Genomic DNA, 14,704 nt, shown 5'->3' with positions numbered 1-14,704 from the left:
AGATGCCTACGAGTCTGGGAAGGGATTTAAAAAGATCTCCAAACAATTTGAAATCAATCATTCGACTGTCCGGAAGATCATCTACAAGAGGAGAAAATTCCAAACAACTGCCAACTTGTTCAGGCCAGGCCTCCCCAGCAAGTTCAGCCCAAGAGCAGACTGCAAGATGCTGAAATAAGTCTCTAAGAACCCCAGAATGTCATCACGGGACCTACAGGTAGCTCTTGCCACTGTTGATGACAAAGTGCACGAGTCTACCATAAGAAAGAGGCTGCACAAATTTGATCTACATGGGAGGTGTGCCAGAAGGAAACCTTTGCTGTCCAGAAAGAACATCAGAAAGTGGTTGTGGTTGGATGTCCAGAAAGTGGTTGGATGTCAATGAAAGATAGTCTGTTGGGAGCCGTTGGTGAGGTATGTGGATGGACAAAAGGATCACCGAGGCACTCGGAAACATGGTGGTGGGATGATGAAGTTGGAAAGAAGATTGACGAGAAGAGGAAGAAGTTCAAGGAGTGGCAGAAGGCGAAGGGCATGGGGGCAGAAAAGGCAGAGCATGAAAGTTATAAGGCAGCCAGGAAGGCTGCAAAGAAAGAGGTGGCAAAGGCGCAGGAGGCATGTAGGAAAATGTTTGGAGAACGCTTGGATTCGGAAGAGGGTCAGAGAGCGGTAGTCAGGATTGCAAAGCAGATAGCAAAAGAGAGGTGTGATGTGATGGGGGTGAGTTGCTTGAAGGATGAAGTGGGACAAATCGTTGTGGACCCAGATGGAATTAAAGGAAGATGGAAGAGATATATGGAAATACTGTTGAATGCAGAGAATGAATGGGATGGCAACATAGAGAGTCACCCAGTTTTAGGACCGGCAGAGAAGATAACCGAGAAGGAAGTTGAGGAAGCGATAAAAGCAATGAAGAGTAGAAAAGCGGGAGGGCCGACGGGAGTTGTGGGAGATATGTTGAAGGCAGCTGGAAATTGGGGTGTGAAGAGAATGACAGAGATCTGAAATTTGGTGGCGAAAGAAGGCCGCATTCCAGTGGATAGGGAACTGAGTACCCTCGTCCCTCTATACAAGGGGAAAGGTGACCCTCTGGACTGTGGCTCGTATCGAGCGATAAAGTTATTGAAGCATGGAATGAAGCTATTGGAAAGGGTGTTCGAGAGGAGGATAAGGAAGAAAGTGAAGATTGATGAAATGAAGTTTGGATTTATGCCAGGAAGAGGAAAGACAGACGTGCTTTTTATTGTGAGGCAGTTGCAGGAGAAGTACATGGAGAAGAGGAGGAAGTTGTTTCTTGGGTTTGTTGATCTGGAGAAAGCATTCGATAGGGTTCCACGCAAAGTAGTTACATGGGCATTGAGGAGGAATGGTTCATCAGAGTAGTGATGGCAATGTACAAAAGAGCGCGCACAGCTGTAAGGACGAAGGACGGCAACAATGGTGAGTTTGAGGTGAAGGTGGGAGTGCATCAGGGGTTGGTACTGAATCCACTACTATTTGTAGCTGTGATGGAGGTGCTGGCTCGGAACGTAAAGGAGGGTTTACCGTGGGAGTTGTTGTATGAAGATGATCTGGTGTTGATTGCAGAAAGTATGGATGGACTGAAGGAGAAGATGAACAATTGGAAGGAATGTATGGAGACAAAAGGTCTGAAGGTGAATATCGGAAAAACGAAGGTTATGGCAAGTGGTAAAGCATGTGGTGAGGTGGAAAGAACTGGGAAGTGGCCGTGTGCTGTGTGCAGGAAGGGTGTCGGAGTGAATTCCATTCAATGTACAATGTGTGCTGAGTGGGTTCATCAAAAATGTAGTGGTATGAGAGGGTCATTAACCAGTGTAGCAGCTACATTCAAGTGTAAGGTGTGCACAGAGGGAGTTGCAGATGGAGGAAATGTTGAGTTGGATCTTGGAGACGGCGTGAAGCTGGAAGGTGTGAAAACATTTTGTTGCCTAGGAGACATGCTGAATGGAGAAGGTGGATCAGACTCGGCAACGGTTGCTGGAGTGAGATGTGCATGGAAGAAGTTTCGGGAACTGAGTGGCGTGCTGACGAGGAGGGGAGTGTCGTTGAAACTGAAGGGAAAGGTGTATGCTGCATGTGTGAGAAGTGTTATGATTTATGGGAGCGAGACATGGGTAATGAACGTAGAGCAGCAACGAAGGCTGGAAAGGGTGGAAATGCGAATGGTTCGGTGGATGTGTGGAGTATCGTTGAGAGAGAGGAAGACGAATGATGAATTGCGAAATATGATGGGAATTGACCGACTTATTCGGCCTGCGATGGCCGATGTGATGGCCGATTCGGCCGATACTCGGCCTGTGATGGATGCTGTGAAGAGAAACAGTTTGAGATGGTTTGGTCATAAGTTGAGGAAGGATGAAAGTGACTGGTTGAGAAGAGTGATGGAAATGAATGTCGAAGGAAGTAGAGGACGGGGAAGACCGAGAAAGACTTGGCTAGAGATGGTCGAAGAAGAAATGCGGGCAAGGGGGTTAACAAGGGGAGATGCAGAAAATAGGGCAAAATGGAGAAGATTGTCATGGGGACCGCAAGGCTAACCCCCGCTCTTGCAGGGAAAATGGCCTTAAAATGCCTGTTGTTGTGTTGTTGTATACTGTATTAAGTATGTTGCCCATGAAGGAGATGGGAGGTTGTCTTTTTATAAATAGCTAGGTTAGGATGTCTCGTGTTATCCTCTGTGAACCCAGGTTGTGGGGCAGTGCGGGCAAGACCAGGTCAAGTTCCATAACTACTCCCTCCCCCCGACACTCCTTCCCCTGACAACAGAGGAAGGGACGTCTCCTCCAAGCAGCTATCTGTCAATGTGCAGGAGGCGGTCATTTATTCAATGTCCAGAGCTGGGATTGATCGCAGGTGATGGGGACAGAGATGAGTAAAGCGCGCTGCTCCATGAGGGCATGGGGTAGAACAGAGGAAGAAACCAACAAAGGTGGTTGGTTGGGGCAAATCGAGGAAGAAGCAAACAAAGGTGGTCATTTCACTTCCGGTGTGCTTATCTTCTGTAATAGGACCTTGTGTTCTTCAGCCAGTCACTTTGGGCCACTGAGTCCTCTCCCACCAGCGACCTATGCTTGTGGCCATCCTCTCTCGTCCTCGTCTGCTGAAGATGCAGGCCCACTTGACGCTGGCATATTATTTTAACCATTGCATGTGTGCGTGTGTTTATGTGTGTGGTGCCTCGGTTTATTACCGTGTATAATGTTTGGTATATCATATCCTTATGTAAAATATTTATTTCTTAATGAATGGCTGCCTTGTGGCTTCCACCATTGTGTCACATGAACAAGTGGGTTCAGTCAGGGACCCAAGATAGTTATATTATTGCAGGCCTGTTTAATAAAGGCATGGGAACAGCTCTACTGGTGCACAAACTTATGGTAACCGCTTGATGCAGGCCTGTGCAGAAAAGCTTTAGTTTGGTCATCTTTGGGCCACAGGCCCAGCGTGCACAGTATCCATTGGGAATGGCCGCTGTCCATGCAACAATATCATCATACCTGTTCAACATCTTGTCTGGTGACCCTCGTCAAAGAAAGGGCTGCAGTTTGCAAGTCAGAACCATGATCTGTCACAAATATACCTAAAAACAAAACAAAGAAAAAATAAATCCAAGAATAAAATTTTGCTCTTGCATCAAGCAAAATGAACATCCATGTACAGTGCCTTCAGAAAGTATTCACACCCTTTGACTTTCACATTTTGTTGTGTTAGAGCCTGAATATAAAATGAATTAAATTGATATTTGTTTTGTCACCGATCTACACAAAATACAGATAATGACAAAGTGAAAACATGTTTTTTAAAATTTTAAATAAACTTACTGAAAATAAAACAAAGATACCTACTTGGCATTTAATATGGAATATTTTTTTTTTCTTCACTTGGGTTTACTTTCTGAACTCAGTATATCAATCTGGTGAGTTTCTTTTACCCTTCGGTGATGTCTTTCTTGAAAGAACCATGTCACTGATTGTCTTTCGCAGCAAGAAGTCAATAACAGGATTATATCACAGGTGGCGTGACAAAATGTAAGGACAGGTACATTTGACGATTGGCTTCACAATCGGGTATATAAGGGTTGTTGCGTTCTGTATTAGTGGAAAACAACTGCTGCACGTCTACAAAAGTTATTGCCGCTTCCTCTGGAGATGGTCCGTCAACTTGACAATGCTGTTTGTCATGGAGTGGTGGCTTTACGAAATTTAAAGCATGCTATTGCTCGGCAGTATGGCATCACTCAAGGTCAGGTGTCAAAGATCCTGAAACGAAATGCTCAGGGGGGTGTCCCTACTCCAATACCGAGGCCAGGACGTCCATGCAGAACCACAAGGAGAGATGATCGCCAGCTGCACCGGTTAGTCTGCAATGGCCGTACCAAGTCAGCTAATCGGCTTAGGGCTGAGTGGCAGCAACTGACAAATGTGCTTGTATCCAGAAGGCTAGTCAACCAACGACTGGTTCAAGAAGGCTATCGTGCCAGGCGTCCCCTGAGAAAGCCACACCTGACCAGACAACACAGCCAGCGCCGATTTCAGTGGGCCAGAGAGCACCGTCAATGGCAGCCAGGACACTGGAATCACGTGACCTTCAGTGACGAGTCTAGATTTCTGGTCTATCGTCAAGATGGCCGCGTCCGAGTGCGCAGACAAGTGCATGAAGCCCACAACGAAGATTGTATAGTGCCAAGAGTCCAAGCTGGAGGTGGTGGGGTGACCGTTTGGGCTGCTTTTCATGCAGGGGGCAAAACTGACCTGGTTGTTCTGAATGGAAACCTGAACCAGTTCAAGTACAGGGTCATTCTGGAAGAAACATTGCTTCCATTTGCTCGTGCAGCCTTTCAAGGAAACTTTGTCTTCCAAGATGACAATGCACGGCCTAATCATGCTCGCATGATCCAACACTTTTTTGCTGACCGTGGTGTAGAGCATATGGAGTGGCCCGCCATGTCCCCGGATATGAATCCGATAGAGAACTTGTGGGCAGAATTAACACGTCAAATCGACAACTTGGACCAGCAGCCTGCCTCTGTGCGCAAATTGCAGCAGACTATTGTCACTGCATGGCAAGCGATTCCTGTCCAAACCTTGGCAAATCTCGTCAACACCATGCCTCGACGTGTACGTGCTCTCCTGAATGCTCGTGGGGGTTACACGAAGTACTGAACTGTAATTTTACTGTCCATAATCCCAGTAATAATTTAGCTTTTGTTTTTGTTGAAAATGTTTTTGGCTAATGTGCAAAATAAAGAGATACTTCTGGAAAACGTACAGAAGTTTAACACAGTACTATCCGTGAATCGAGTTCGATATCAGTTTACATCACTTTCAAGGATCAATTTATTTGCTTTGAAATGTCAAATGTGGTTTTTGTTTCTTTTAAAGGTCACATTAACAAAATCTAGCATAATTTCAACATAATTCCAATGAACTTTGGTTCTAAGTCATCTTGAAAAGTAAGTTCACCCCCACAAAAAAAATATTCCATATTAAATGCCAAGTCTGTATATCGAATTTACATAATTATTCAGCCTCCTGAATCAATACTTTGTAGAAATGCCTTTGACAGTTATTACAGCTTTGAGTCTTCTTGGGTATGTCTGTATCAGCTTTTCACATCTGGATTTGGGGAGTTTCTCTCATTCTTCGTTGAACATTTTCTCAAGCTCTGTCAAGTTGGATGGGGAGTGTCGGTGAACAGCAATCTTAAACTCTTTCTCGAAATGGAATTAAAGTCTGGGCTTTGGCTGGGCTACTCAAGGACTTTTACATTCTAGTTCTCCAGGCATTCCAGTGTTGCTTTGGCTGTACGAATAGGGTCATTGTGCTCTTGGAACGCAAATCTTCGCCATAGTCCAAGTTCTTTTGCACTCTGAAGCAGGTCCTCCTCAAGGATTTGCAAGTATTTGGCTCCATTCATTGTTGCCTCTATCCTTACAAGTTTCCCATTCCCTGCCGCTGAAAACCAGCCCCATAGGGGGGTTTGTTGGAACCACCACGCCGCCACCACGCTTCACGGTAGGGAGGGCATAAGATGAGCGATGAGTTGTGCTCGGTTTCCGCCAGACATAGTGCTTTGCATTCAGGTCAAAGAGTTCAATTTTAATTTAATCAGACCACATAATCTTTTGCCTCATGGTCTGAAACTTTCACATGCCATTTTGAAAACTTCAGGCATGTTGTCATTTGCCTTTTTCTCATGTCATGGCTTCTGTCTGGCCACTATCCCATAAAGCCTAAATTTGTAAAGTGCTGCAGAGACTGTTGTCCTTCTGGCAGGTTCTCCCATCTCAGCTAAGCAACTCTGTAGTTCTGTCAGAGTGGTCATTGAGTTCTTCGTCACCTCGCTGACCAAGGTCTTTCTTGCCTGGTTGCTCAGTTTGGTCGGATGGCCAGCTCAAGGAAGAATTTGGGTATTTCCATATTCTTTCCATTTCCTAAACATGGAGCTCACTGTGCTCTTGGGAACCTTTTCATAACATCACGCAATTCTATATCGGAGTTCTACGGACAGTTTATTGGACTCCATGGTAGAGTTGTACTGTCTGAGATGCACTGTCAACTGTGGGACCTTACATAGAAAGGTGTGTTTCTTTCTAAATCATGCCCAATCAATTTAATTGGCCACAGGTTGACTCCAATCAAGTTGTAGAGACATCTCAAGGATGATCAAAGGAAATTGGATGTACTTATTTCAGCAAGACACTTCTTTTTATTTTATTTTAAATTCATTTGCATAAAGTTCTCATTTCTAAATTCCATTTTGGACATTATTTTAAAATCTCAATTTAATTCAGGCTGTAACAATTGTGAGAAAAGTCAAGGGGTGTGAATACTTTCTGAAGACACTGCACACAAAATCTAACTTATATGGCTTGTTCACATCTTCAATGATACCTGGTGATACTCTGAAAACTGACACGCTTTCCTCTTTTGCAAATTTCCTTGTTGGCAACAGCTAGCTCAATGGAGAACAAACCTTGAAATAAGACAAAGTCCTTACACAAAGGATTATGACATATTGCCTGAAGCAGGTGATTTCACAAGATTATTTATACTGCATCCTTTTAATCTCCCTGCAACTAATGCTTTAGCAGCAATGCTTTAAAAAGTCTGCCTTGGGATGGAGATCCATCATCACGTCCAATAACATCTGCACATGGGTTGATCTGCTATGCTGACAATCTCACTGTCTGAAAGATTTAAATTATTACTACTGATTCAGTTCCTTACAAAAGGTTGCTATGCATTCAAATGTTGTGCACGAGATTGATATTAGACTCATCATATACGGTATCACTGACTTGTGGGAAGGCAAGCACCCAACCTCTGTACAGTGACCAGGTGTCTTGCTTGGCCAGATGGGCAGGGTATATGCAATTAGGTAAGCTTTGATATACAGTATAATTATATACAGTCACGTGAAAAAGTAAGTACACCCCATGTAAAGTTTTGACTTTTTCAACATATTTCAACATACAGCTATTTGATCTTCATTTCAACAATATTGATAGATAAAGGCGATATAATATAACAAATATCACGAAACATTTACATTTTGTAGTCCATTGTATAATTAAAAAAAAAAAAAAATGCAAATTTTGCATGTGGAAAAAGTAAGTACACCTTTGGCTCTAAGGGGTGGTATTGCCCCCTTTGGCAGAAACAACCTCAAGTAGGCGTTTCTTATAACTGTCTACCAGTCTCTGACATCGACTGGGATAAATTTTTGCCCACTCCTCCATGCAGAATTCTTTCAGCTGTGCGATGTTTGAGGGGTTTCTTGCATGCATAGCTCGTTTCAAATCCCCCCACAACATCTCGATGGGATTTAGATCTGGGCTTTGACTTGGCCATTCAAGAACCCTTCATTTCTTTCTTTTCAGCCATTCCTTGGTGGATTTACTGGTACGTTTAAGGTCATTGTCATGTTGCAAGGTCCACCTTCGGTTGAGCTTCAACTTTCCGAAAGATGGCCTCACATTATCCTCAAGTACCCTCTGCATGAAGAATTCATAGTGGATTCTATGATGGTGAGCTGCACAGGCCCTAATGCAGCAAAGCTGCCCTGAACCATAATATTTCCACCACCATGCTTTACAGTTGGTATCAGGTTCTTGTGGTCAAATGCTGTCTTTGGTTTTCGTCAAACATGTCTTCTGGTACTGTGGCCAATAGCTCCACCTTTGACTCATCTGTCCAGAGCACATTGTTCCAGAAGTGCTGGTCTTTGCCGAGGTGTTCATTGGCAAACTTTAGTATTGCCCTGATGTTCTTTCTGGACAGCAAAGGTTTCCTCCTGGCACACCTCCCACGTAGATCAAATTTGTGCAGCCTCCTTCTAATGGTAGACTCGTGCACTTTGACATCAACAGTGGCAAGAGCTACCTGTAGGTCCCGTGATGACATTCTGGGGTTCTTCGAGACTTCTCTCAGCATCTTGCGGTCTGCCTTCGGGCTGAATCTGCTGGGGCGGCCTGGCCTGAACAAGTTGGCAGTTGTTTCTTCTCCACTTGTAGATGATCTTCTGGACAGTCGAATGATTGATTTCAAATTGTTTGGAGATCTTTTTAAATCCCTTCCCAGACTCGTAGGCATCTATAACCTTCTTTCTGAAGGCCTCAGAGAGGTCTTTTGATCGAGGCATGGTGACACCGCACTTCAACAACAAAGAGCAAACCAAACTAAATGTCTGAGGTTTAAATAAGACAGGTTCCTCCAAGATCCTCTCTAACGATGTTCTCATCATTTGCACCTGAGCTGGTGCACCTGATTCTAATTTTAGGTATTTGACGCAGTGATAAATGTAGGGGTGTACTTACTTTTTCCACATGCGAAATTTGCATTTATGTTTATTTAAATTATACAATGGATGACAAAATGTAAATGTTTCATGATATTTGTTATATTATATCAACTTTATCTCTCAATATTGTTGAAATGAAGATCAAATAGCTGTATGTTGAAATATGTTGAAAAAGTCAAAACTTTACATGGGGTGTACTTCCTTTTTCATGTGACTGTATACTAGTGAGATACACGTGCTACGCACGGGTGGGGAGGCCAAAAGCAAACAGGCAATGCAGATATGGCGAATACTAAAGCATGAAACCAATGAATTCCACATTCCTGTAGCACCCTCATTCGCACGTCAGCCATGGACAGCAAGTTCGTGAAGGCCTTCCATGAAAAACGTACCCGTTTGTCACGTATAGAAACATCGATCGTGGGACCGTGGCGAATCTGCATATGGCGATCCGCGAAGTTCACATTTGGAAAGTAGAAACCATCACAGCATGTCGTCATTTACTTGAAATCGATATCTCTTTTTTTCATTCCAAACAACATAACTCCAATCACAAATTAATCACAAAATAAACTTTTGACAACTTTGTTAATGTTTCCTTCATTGTAAAAACGACCAAGTCAACAGTTAAAATGATTTTGAGCCGATAGGTGTTACGGCCTTGGCAAGAACGATGGAGACAGCGATCTGTTAGCATATACACCGCCCAAATAGCTATGTGGAATTCTCTCATGCAGAGATTAAGCCCACATCGTTTGAACTTTGGCCGAGGTCATTACTTACTTTTAATAATGTTTATATACGAATCAAAAAGATGATAATCGGTTTTGGGTCGTCCTTTCTGCATATCTTGTGGGATTGCGAGTTGGAGAGACGACCGTGATGGCGGGGAGGGGGTTGGCATTCTCTCAAGCAGGGATTCAACCCATGTCCTTATAAAAGGTCTTTGTCCGAGTGTTATGGGGTCCTCTGCAATCTCCTGGTCTCGGTAACCTCCAAACCCCGAGAGGAACCCGGCAGAAAGATATATATGTTATTCCGTGTCGCATTCAATCACTAATTATAACCATTCAGGAAACCACCAAAGGAAACCATCCAAATCAATAAGGAAACCGCACCCTTGGTTGTCAATGCACAAATATTATATTAAAAGCACCCAAAAAGAGCCATACAACAATGGGGCAATCAACCCAACAATCAAATCTTAAGATGGTAACCTAGCTCAAACTCACGGCACCCCTAGGGACTGCAACAGAGCCCTTCTCAATGTCTCTAGAACACAATGGTGCTCCCGGCAAAGAGGCGATGGCGATGAGGTGGGTGCGGAGATGTAGGTAAGGCGGGGACCATCACGTGGTCCCAGCCAACCCCAATTGGCAGTGGAAAGAGGAATCCCAAAGACGCTATCCAAACGTGCACATACACCGTGCAGTCGCGAACCGCATCGTATTCTTCAAAGGCCGCTGTCGCACATACACATCCCCGGCAAACCACCGGAGGGCGGGACCAGCGGACGCGGCTAACCAAGGTTCCGCGAACGATGCACGACGTCCCCGAAATGGCGGTCGGTTCTTCCTTGGGCCGCAGCCTCTAGGCGAAGATTCTCCGGAATCTCACACCTGTACCTGGCTTCGCAGGCTTTTCCCCCGACTCCAGCGATAACAACAATCGCACGAGATTCCTTTCCAGGACTCAAAGTTCACTCTCCATGGACGCTCGACCACGCTGGGTACAGAGCTTTTACAAAATGCCTCGTTCCACCTCTGCCTCACGCGCTCTTCTTCTTTAACGCCTTTTCTTTCCGGGTCACGATCCGATTTCCTGTCTCCTTTTTACCATGAGCGCTTTTAACCTTTTAACCACAATAACCATTTCCCTTAAACAACAATACCCATAATACTTAGAACCCACAATAATAATAATAACAGCAATAATAATAATGTGCCGAATCCGTAACACCGAGGTCACCGAGTCCGATCGGTGCAGCCGATGGGTGCAGCCGTGCAGCGATCGGTGCAGCCGATGGGTGCAGCCGTGCAGCGATCGGTGCAGCCGATGGGTGCAGCCGTGCAGCGATCGGTGCAGCCGTTTGTGCGGCACCCGGGAAAATAACGTTATGCGGGAGTCCAAACCTGAAAATGCTGGAGGCAGAAGGTGAAATTGGAAAAACAATGTAGCCTATTTTACTCAAGGGGATCCCAGGATTATCCACCCAAAATATTGCTGCGATCGGTTCAGCCGTTTTTGCGGTATCTTCGACCGGACAGACAGACGGACATTTGGTGAATTATCGATAGATAGATAGATAGATAGATATAGATATATACATATATACATACATACATATATATATATACAGTATGTATGTATGTATGTATGTATATATATATATATATATATATATATATGTGTATATAATGTATGTATGTATGTATGTATGTATGTATGTATATATATATATGTGTATATAATGTATGTATGTATGTATGTATGTATGTGTATATAATGTATGTATGTATGTATGTGTATATAATGTATGTATGTATGTATGTATGTATGTGTGTATGTATATATATATATATATATATATATATATATATATATATATAGTTACGGTCCGCGGATTAGATGTTATTTACCGAGCGGAGGTACCGCGGCCGAACAGTTTTTCCCCGACTCACCCGATTCACCCAGACGTTGGCCGTATCACGCCACAGCTATTCAATATGGAAAAGACTAAGACGACGAATGCAAAGAGGAAGAAGAAGACGTACAGAAGAGTAACGGGGTTTATTATTTACACACACATAAGCAAAAAGAGCAGTCACGGTTATTTACAGGGGACATGAAAACGCAGGTGACACAGTGAAAATTACTAGCTTATACAGACTTAATTACCTACCCAGGACAGAACAAACAAAACAAACTCACGTACGCAAATGGGGAACTTGCAGGCAGGAATGGCTGGAAAGGAGAGGAAGGTCCGGAGCTGGCAGCACGATCGGCACGTTCGGCAGCCGCCGTCCCTTCGCGGCCCTGCTCAAAACCGCCGTCCAGGCCCCAAACGGCTGGCGAGCGTTGTTGCTGCTGGGGACGCTGCTGCTGCTGCTGCTGCTGTAGACGCTGCCGCTGGTGAGCAAGGTGACGAATAGCAGGCTTTTTCGCTTCCCTGGATGACCTCTGCTTTTGGACCTCACAACTCAGCTCTCGTCATAGCTCATCTCAGATCTCAGCTCATCTCTCGTAAAAGCTCCTCTCCTTTCCTCAGCTCATCTCTGGACCTCTTTTGCAACTCTCTTGGGGAACGTCCCGCCGCGGGTTATATAGGCCCCGCCCCTCAACCTTCGCGAACCTCCTTGATGTTTCTCTCCACACCCTCTCCAAGTCCAACCCCTTGTTCGTGGTTGGTTGAGTGGGGCTGACTCACTCCTCCCCTCTATGACGAGGTGGGGACCCGCCTTTCTTCCCCAACCCTGCCTCGTGGTCAATGGCGGCTTTGGAGGGGATGTAATTGCCAATCGACGAAAGGGGAAATGGAGGTTTTTTGGGGAATGGGAATGAAGGGAATCTATCTCTTTCACTTGGTGCAATGGAGTGTCATTCTAATGGAAGACAAGGCCTTACTCTAAAACACATAATAAAGATATAAGCTACTGAACAAGGGTCTTATAGTGTCCTGCAATGTGGTGTTTCATGGAATTAACTACCGGGACGCCCTTTTTACTTTTACACAACTCTGGAGGCAGGAGGGACCATATCCAAACAATGTTACACAACAATTTACCACAGTACAATACACACAATCAAAAAAAATGCAATCCTCATATCCGCAACAAAACATATATATATATATATATATATATATATATATATATATATATATATATATATATATATATATATATATATATATATATATATATATATATACACACACACATATACATATACATATATATACATATCTTACGATAATATATGTATGTATGGAAATGGTACTTCCTGACCTCAAGAGAGAACATTAGCCATGAATTATGTCTTACATAATTTGCAAGAAACAAACACGTGCTTGCCACACACATACTGCCAGATTGAATGACCTTTGGACAAAACTAAGGTGATTGATCTATCATTCCGAGAGGTTCTCGGCTAAAAAGTGTTGAACTATTTAATAATCGGGAGTACCCATCTGATGATTCGAATGGTCTTTGAGTGAGGCACTCAATAAGTTGAAGCGATTGATGAGCCTCCCTCTCGCGGAGCAGAAGTGAGAGTTAGATCATGGGGAAGCGAACTTCATTTGAGGATGAGCAAGTTCCACACAAGTTGAATGAACCACAGCCAGAAGAGAAAGAGGGAAGCGGGGATGAAACAGAAAAAGGACAAACCAACCGACAACTAACAAATGAAAAGAGGTGAGGGAGAGGATGCAGGGGGGAAATCACAATAATCTGGAAAACGGAGTGTTTGGGAATGGGGTCATTGGGGTAGAAGCGATAATCTCTAGCTTCTTCAGAAAACGTCGGCATTAAATTTTTTTCGAGAGAGAAAAAGTAAGGGATGTGTCAGAGTTTCAGCATACCTTGTAAATGTCTTGGACGCAAATGGCTGGAAACGCTTGGATGTGGGTCATAGGGATCGACCGGCACGCAGTGCACACAGTAGAACTGCAGATGGCGCCACATGATAAATAAACACGTCTCAAGAGTGTCTGAATTATTAGTTTAGGAACTGGTTCAAACACCGCAAACACCTTCGGTGAGGGCATTATAATTATTTAATAATTCAAGAACATTGTGATGCAGTGTGTCAGACGAAGGTTGGCGAATTACAAAACGGCCAAATTTGAGACACCCCAAAGTAAAGATAAATTAATAATAATACCTTTCTGATAAAGTTCCCATTGTTAAAATTCTTGATTTACTTGGGAATAAGGTCGGTTTATCGAATGGAATGGTTTGCCATTCGTCGTCAAAGATGGCTGCTTACATGAAAAATGTGAACTACTTGGTGAATTTGTTTATAGTGCAGAAGCTGCTGCCCAGACAACCACACCAAGATAGCAAGTAATGCAAGCTGATGTCAAAGTATGTCCAAGAAGAACAGACCTTTTGCTACCCACCGTTTAGGCAGGAATTGGAATTTGTACAGGTTGCCACCTCGTCGCCTTTTTTTGAAGACAATGGAATCTTCAATGTTCAGCAACAACCATTTCTGGCAGATGGGTCTTCCCCCTGGCTTAATGTCCACCCCATGGACGGTGCACACATCGATGCCTCGCCCAACATGCGAAACACTAGGTTGACAGTTTATGACCGTGTTGAGATTCGAACACAAGCGAAAGAGCTTAAATGCAAGTGTGCATGCATCTCGGCTCTCCATGGTTGATTGATACAGCACCAACTAGAACGACACTCGGCAGAGCCCACACCTCCGCCAGGCTGAACAGTTTATGTTTTGTTTATGTTTTGTATCCCACTGATAGGCCGGATCTGGATTTGGACCTGAACCAAAATCTAATCGGCTTGTTCTTGTCACCCAACCAACTCACCCCCCAAGTTTAGTCATAACTTGTCCACAACTTTTTGAGAAATGGTGCTACGTATCGCTTTTCGCCCAATCTCTCAATGGTGAAGCATCACTTAAAAATTAAATAATTCTCGAATCCGAATCCATATTCAGATCTTCACCAAAATCGAATAGATTCGTTCTTGTCACACACCTAACCGGTCCCCACCAAGTTTCGTCCAAATCCGTCCATATCTTTTTAGAATATCGTGCTGTGTAAATATCGCTTTTAGCCTTATCACTCAATGAGGAAGACTCACTTCAAAAATTCTCTGATCCAGATCCAGATTAGAATCCTCACCAAAACTGAAGC

The 14,704-nt window shown here is 43.9% G+C and overlaps 1 protein-coding gene across 2 annotated transcripts in view; it reads right to left on the bottom strand.

Moving 5' to 3' along the window:
- NUP205 (nucleoporin 205) overlaps window positions 1–14,704 on the bottom strand; it is a 273,168-nt gene that overhangs the window by 2,228 nt on the left and 256,236 nt on the right. For both annotated transcript variants that reach the window (XM_068118821.2, XM_068118813.2), the window contains exons 41-42: window positions 13,406–13,534; window positions 3,519–3,601 (exon numbers count right to left, since the gene is read on the bottom strand). In XM_068118821.2, coding sequence (XP_067974922.2) covers window positions 3,519–3,601; window positions 13,406–13,534 — 212 coding nt within the window. The remainder of the gene's footprint in view (window positions 1–3,518; window positions 3,602–13,405; window positions 13,535–14,704) is intronic.

The sequence above is a fragment of the Myxine glutinosa genome, chromosome 1 (assembly GCF_964187855.1).
Source record: "Myxine glutinosa chromosome 1, kmMyxGlut1.1, whole genome shotgun sequence".
Classification (NCBI taxonomy): domain Eukaryota; kingdom Metazoa; phylum Chordata; class Myxini; order Myxiniformes; family Myxinidae; genus Myxine; species Myxine glutinosa.
The sequence above is the reverse complement of the archived record's forward strand: the minus strand, read 5'-3'. Positions and strand labels throughout refer to the sequence as shown.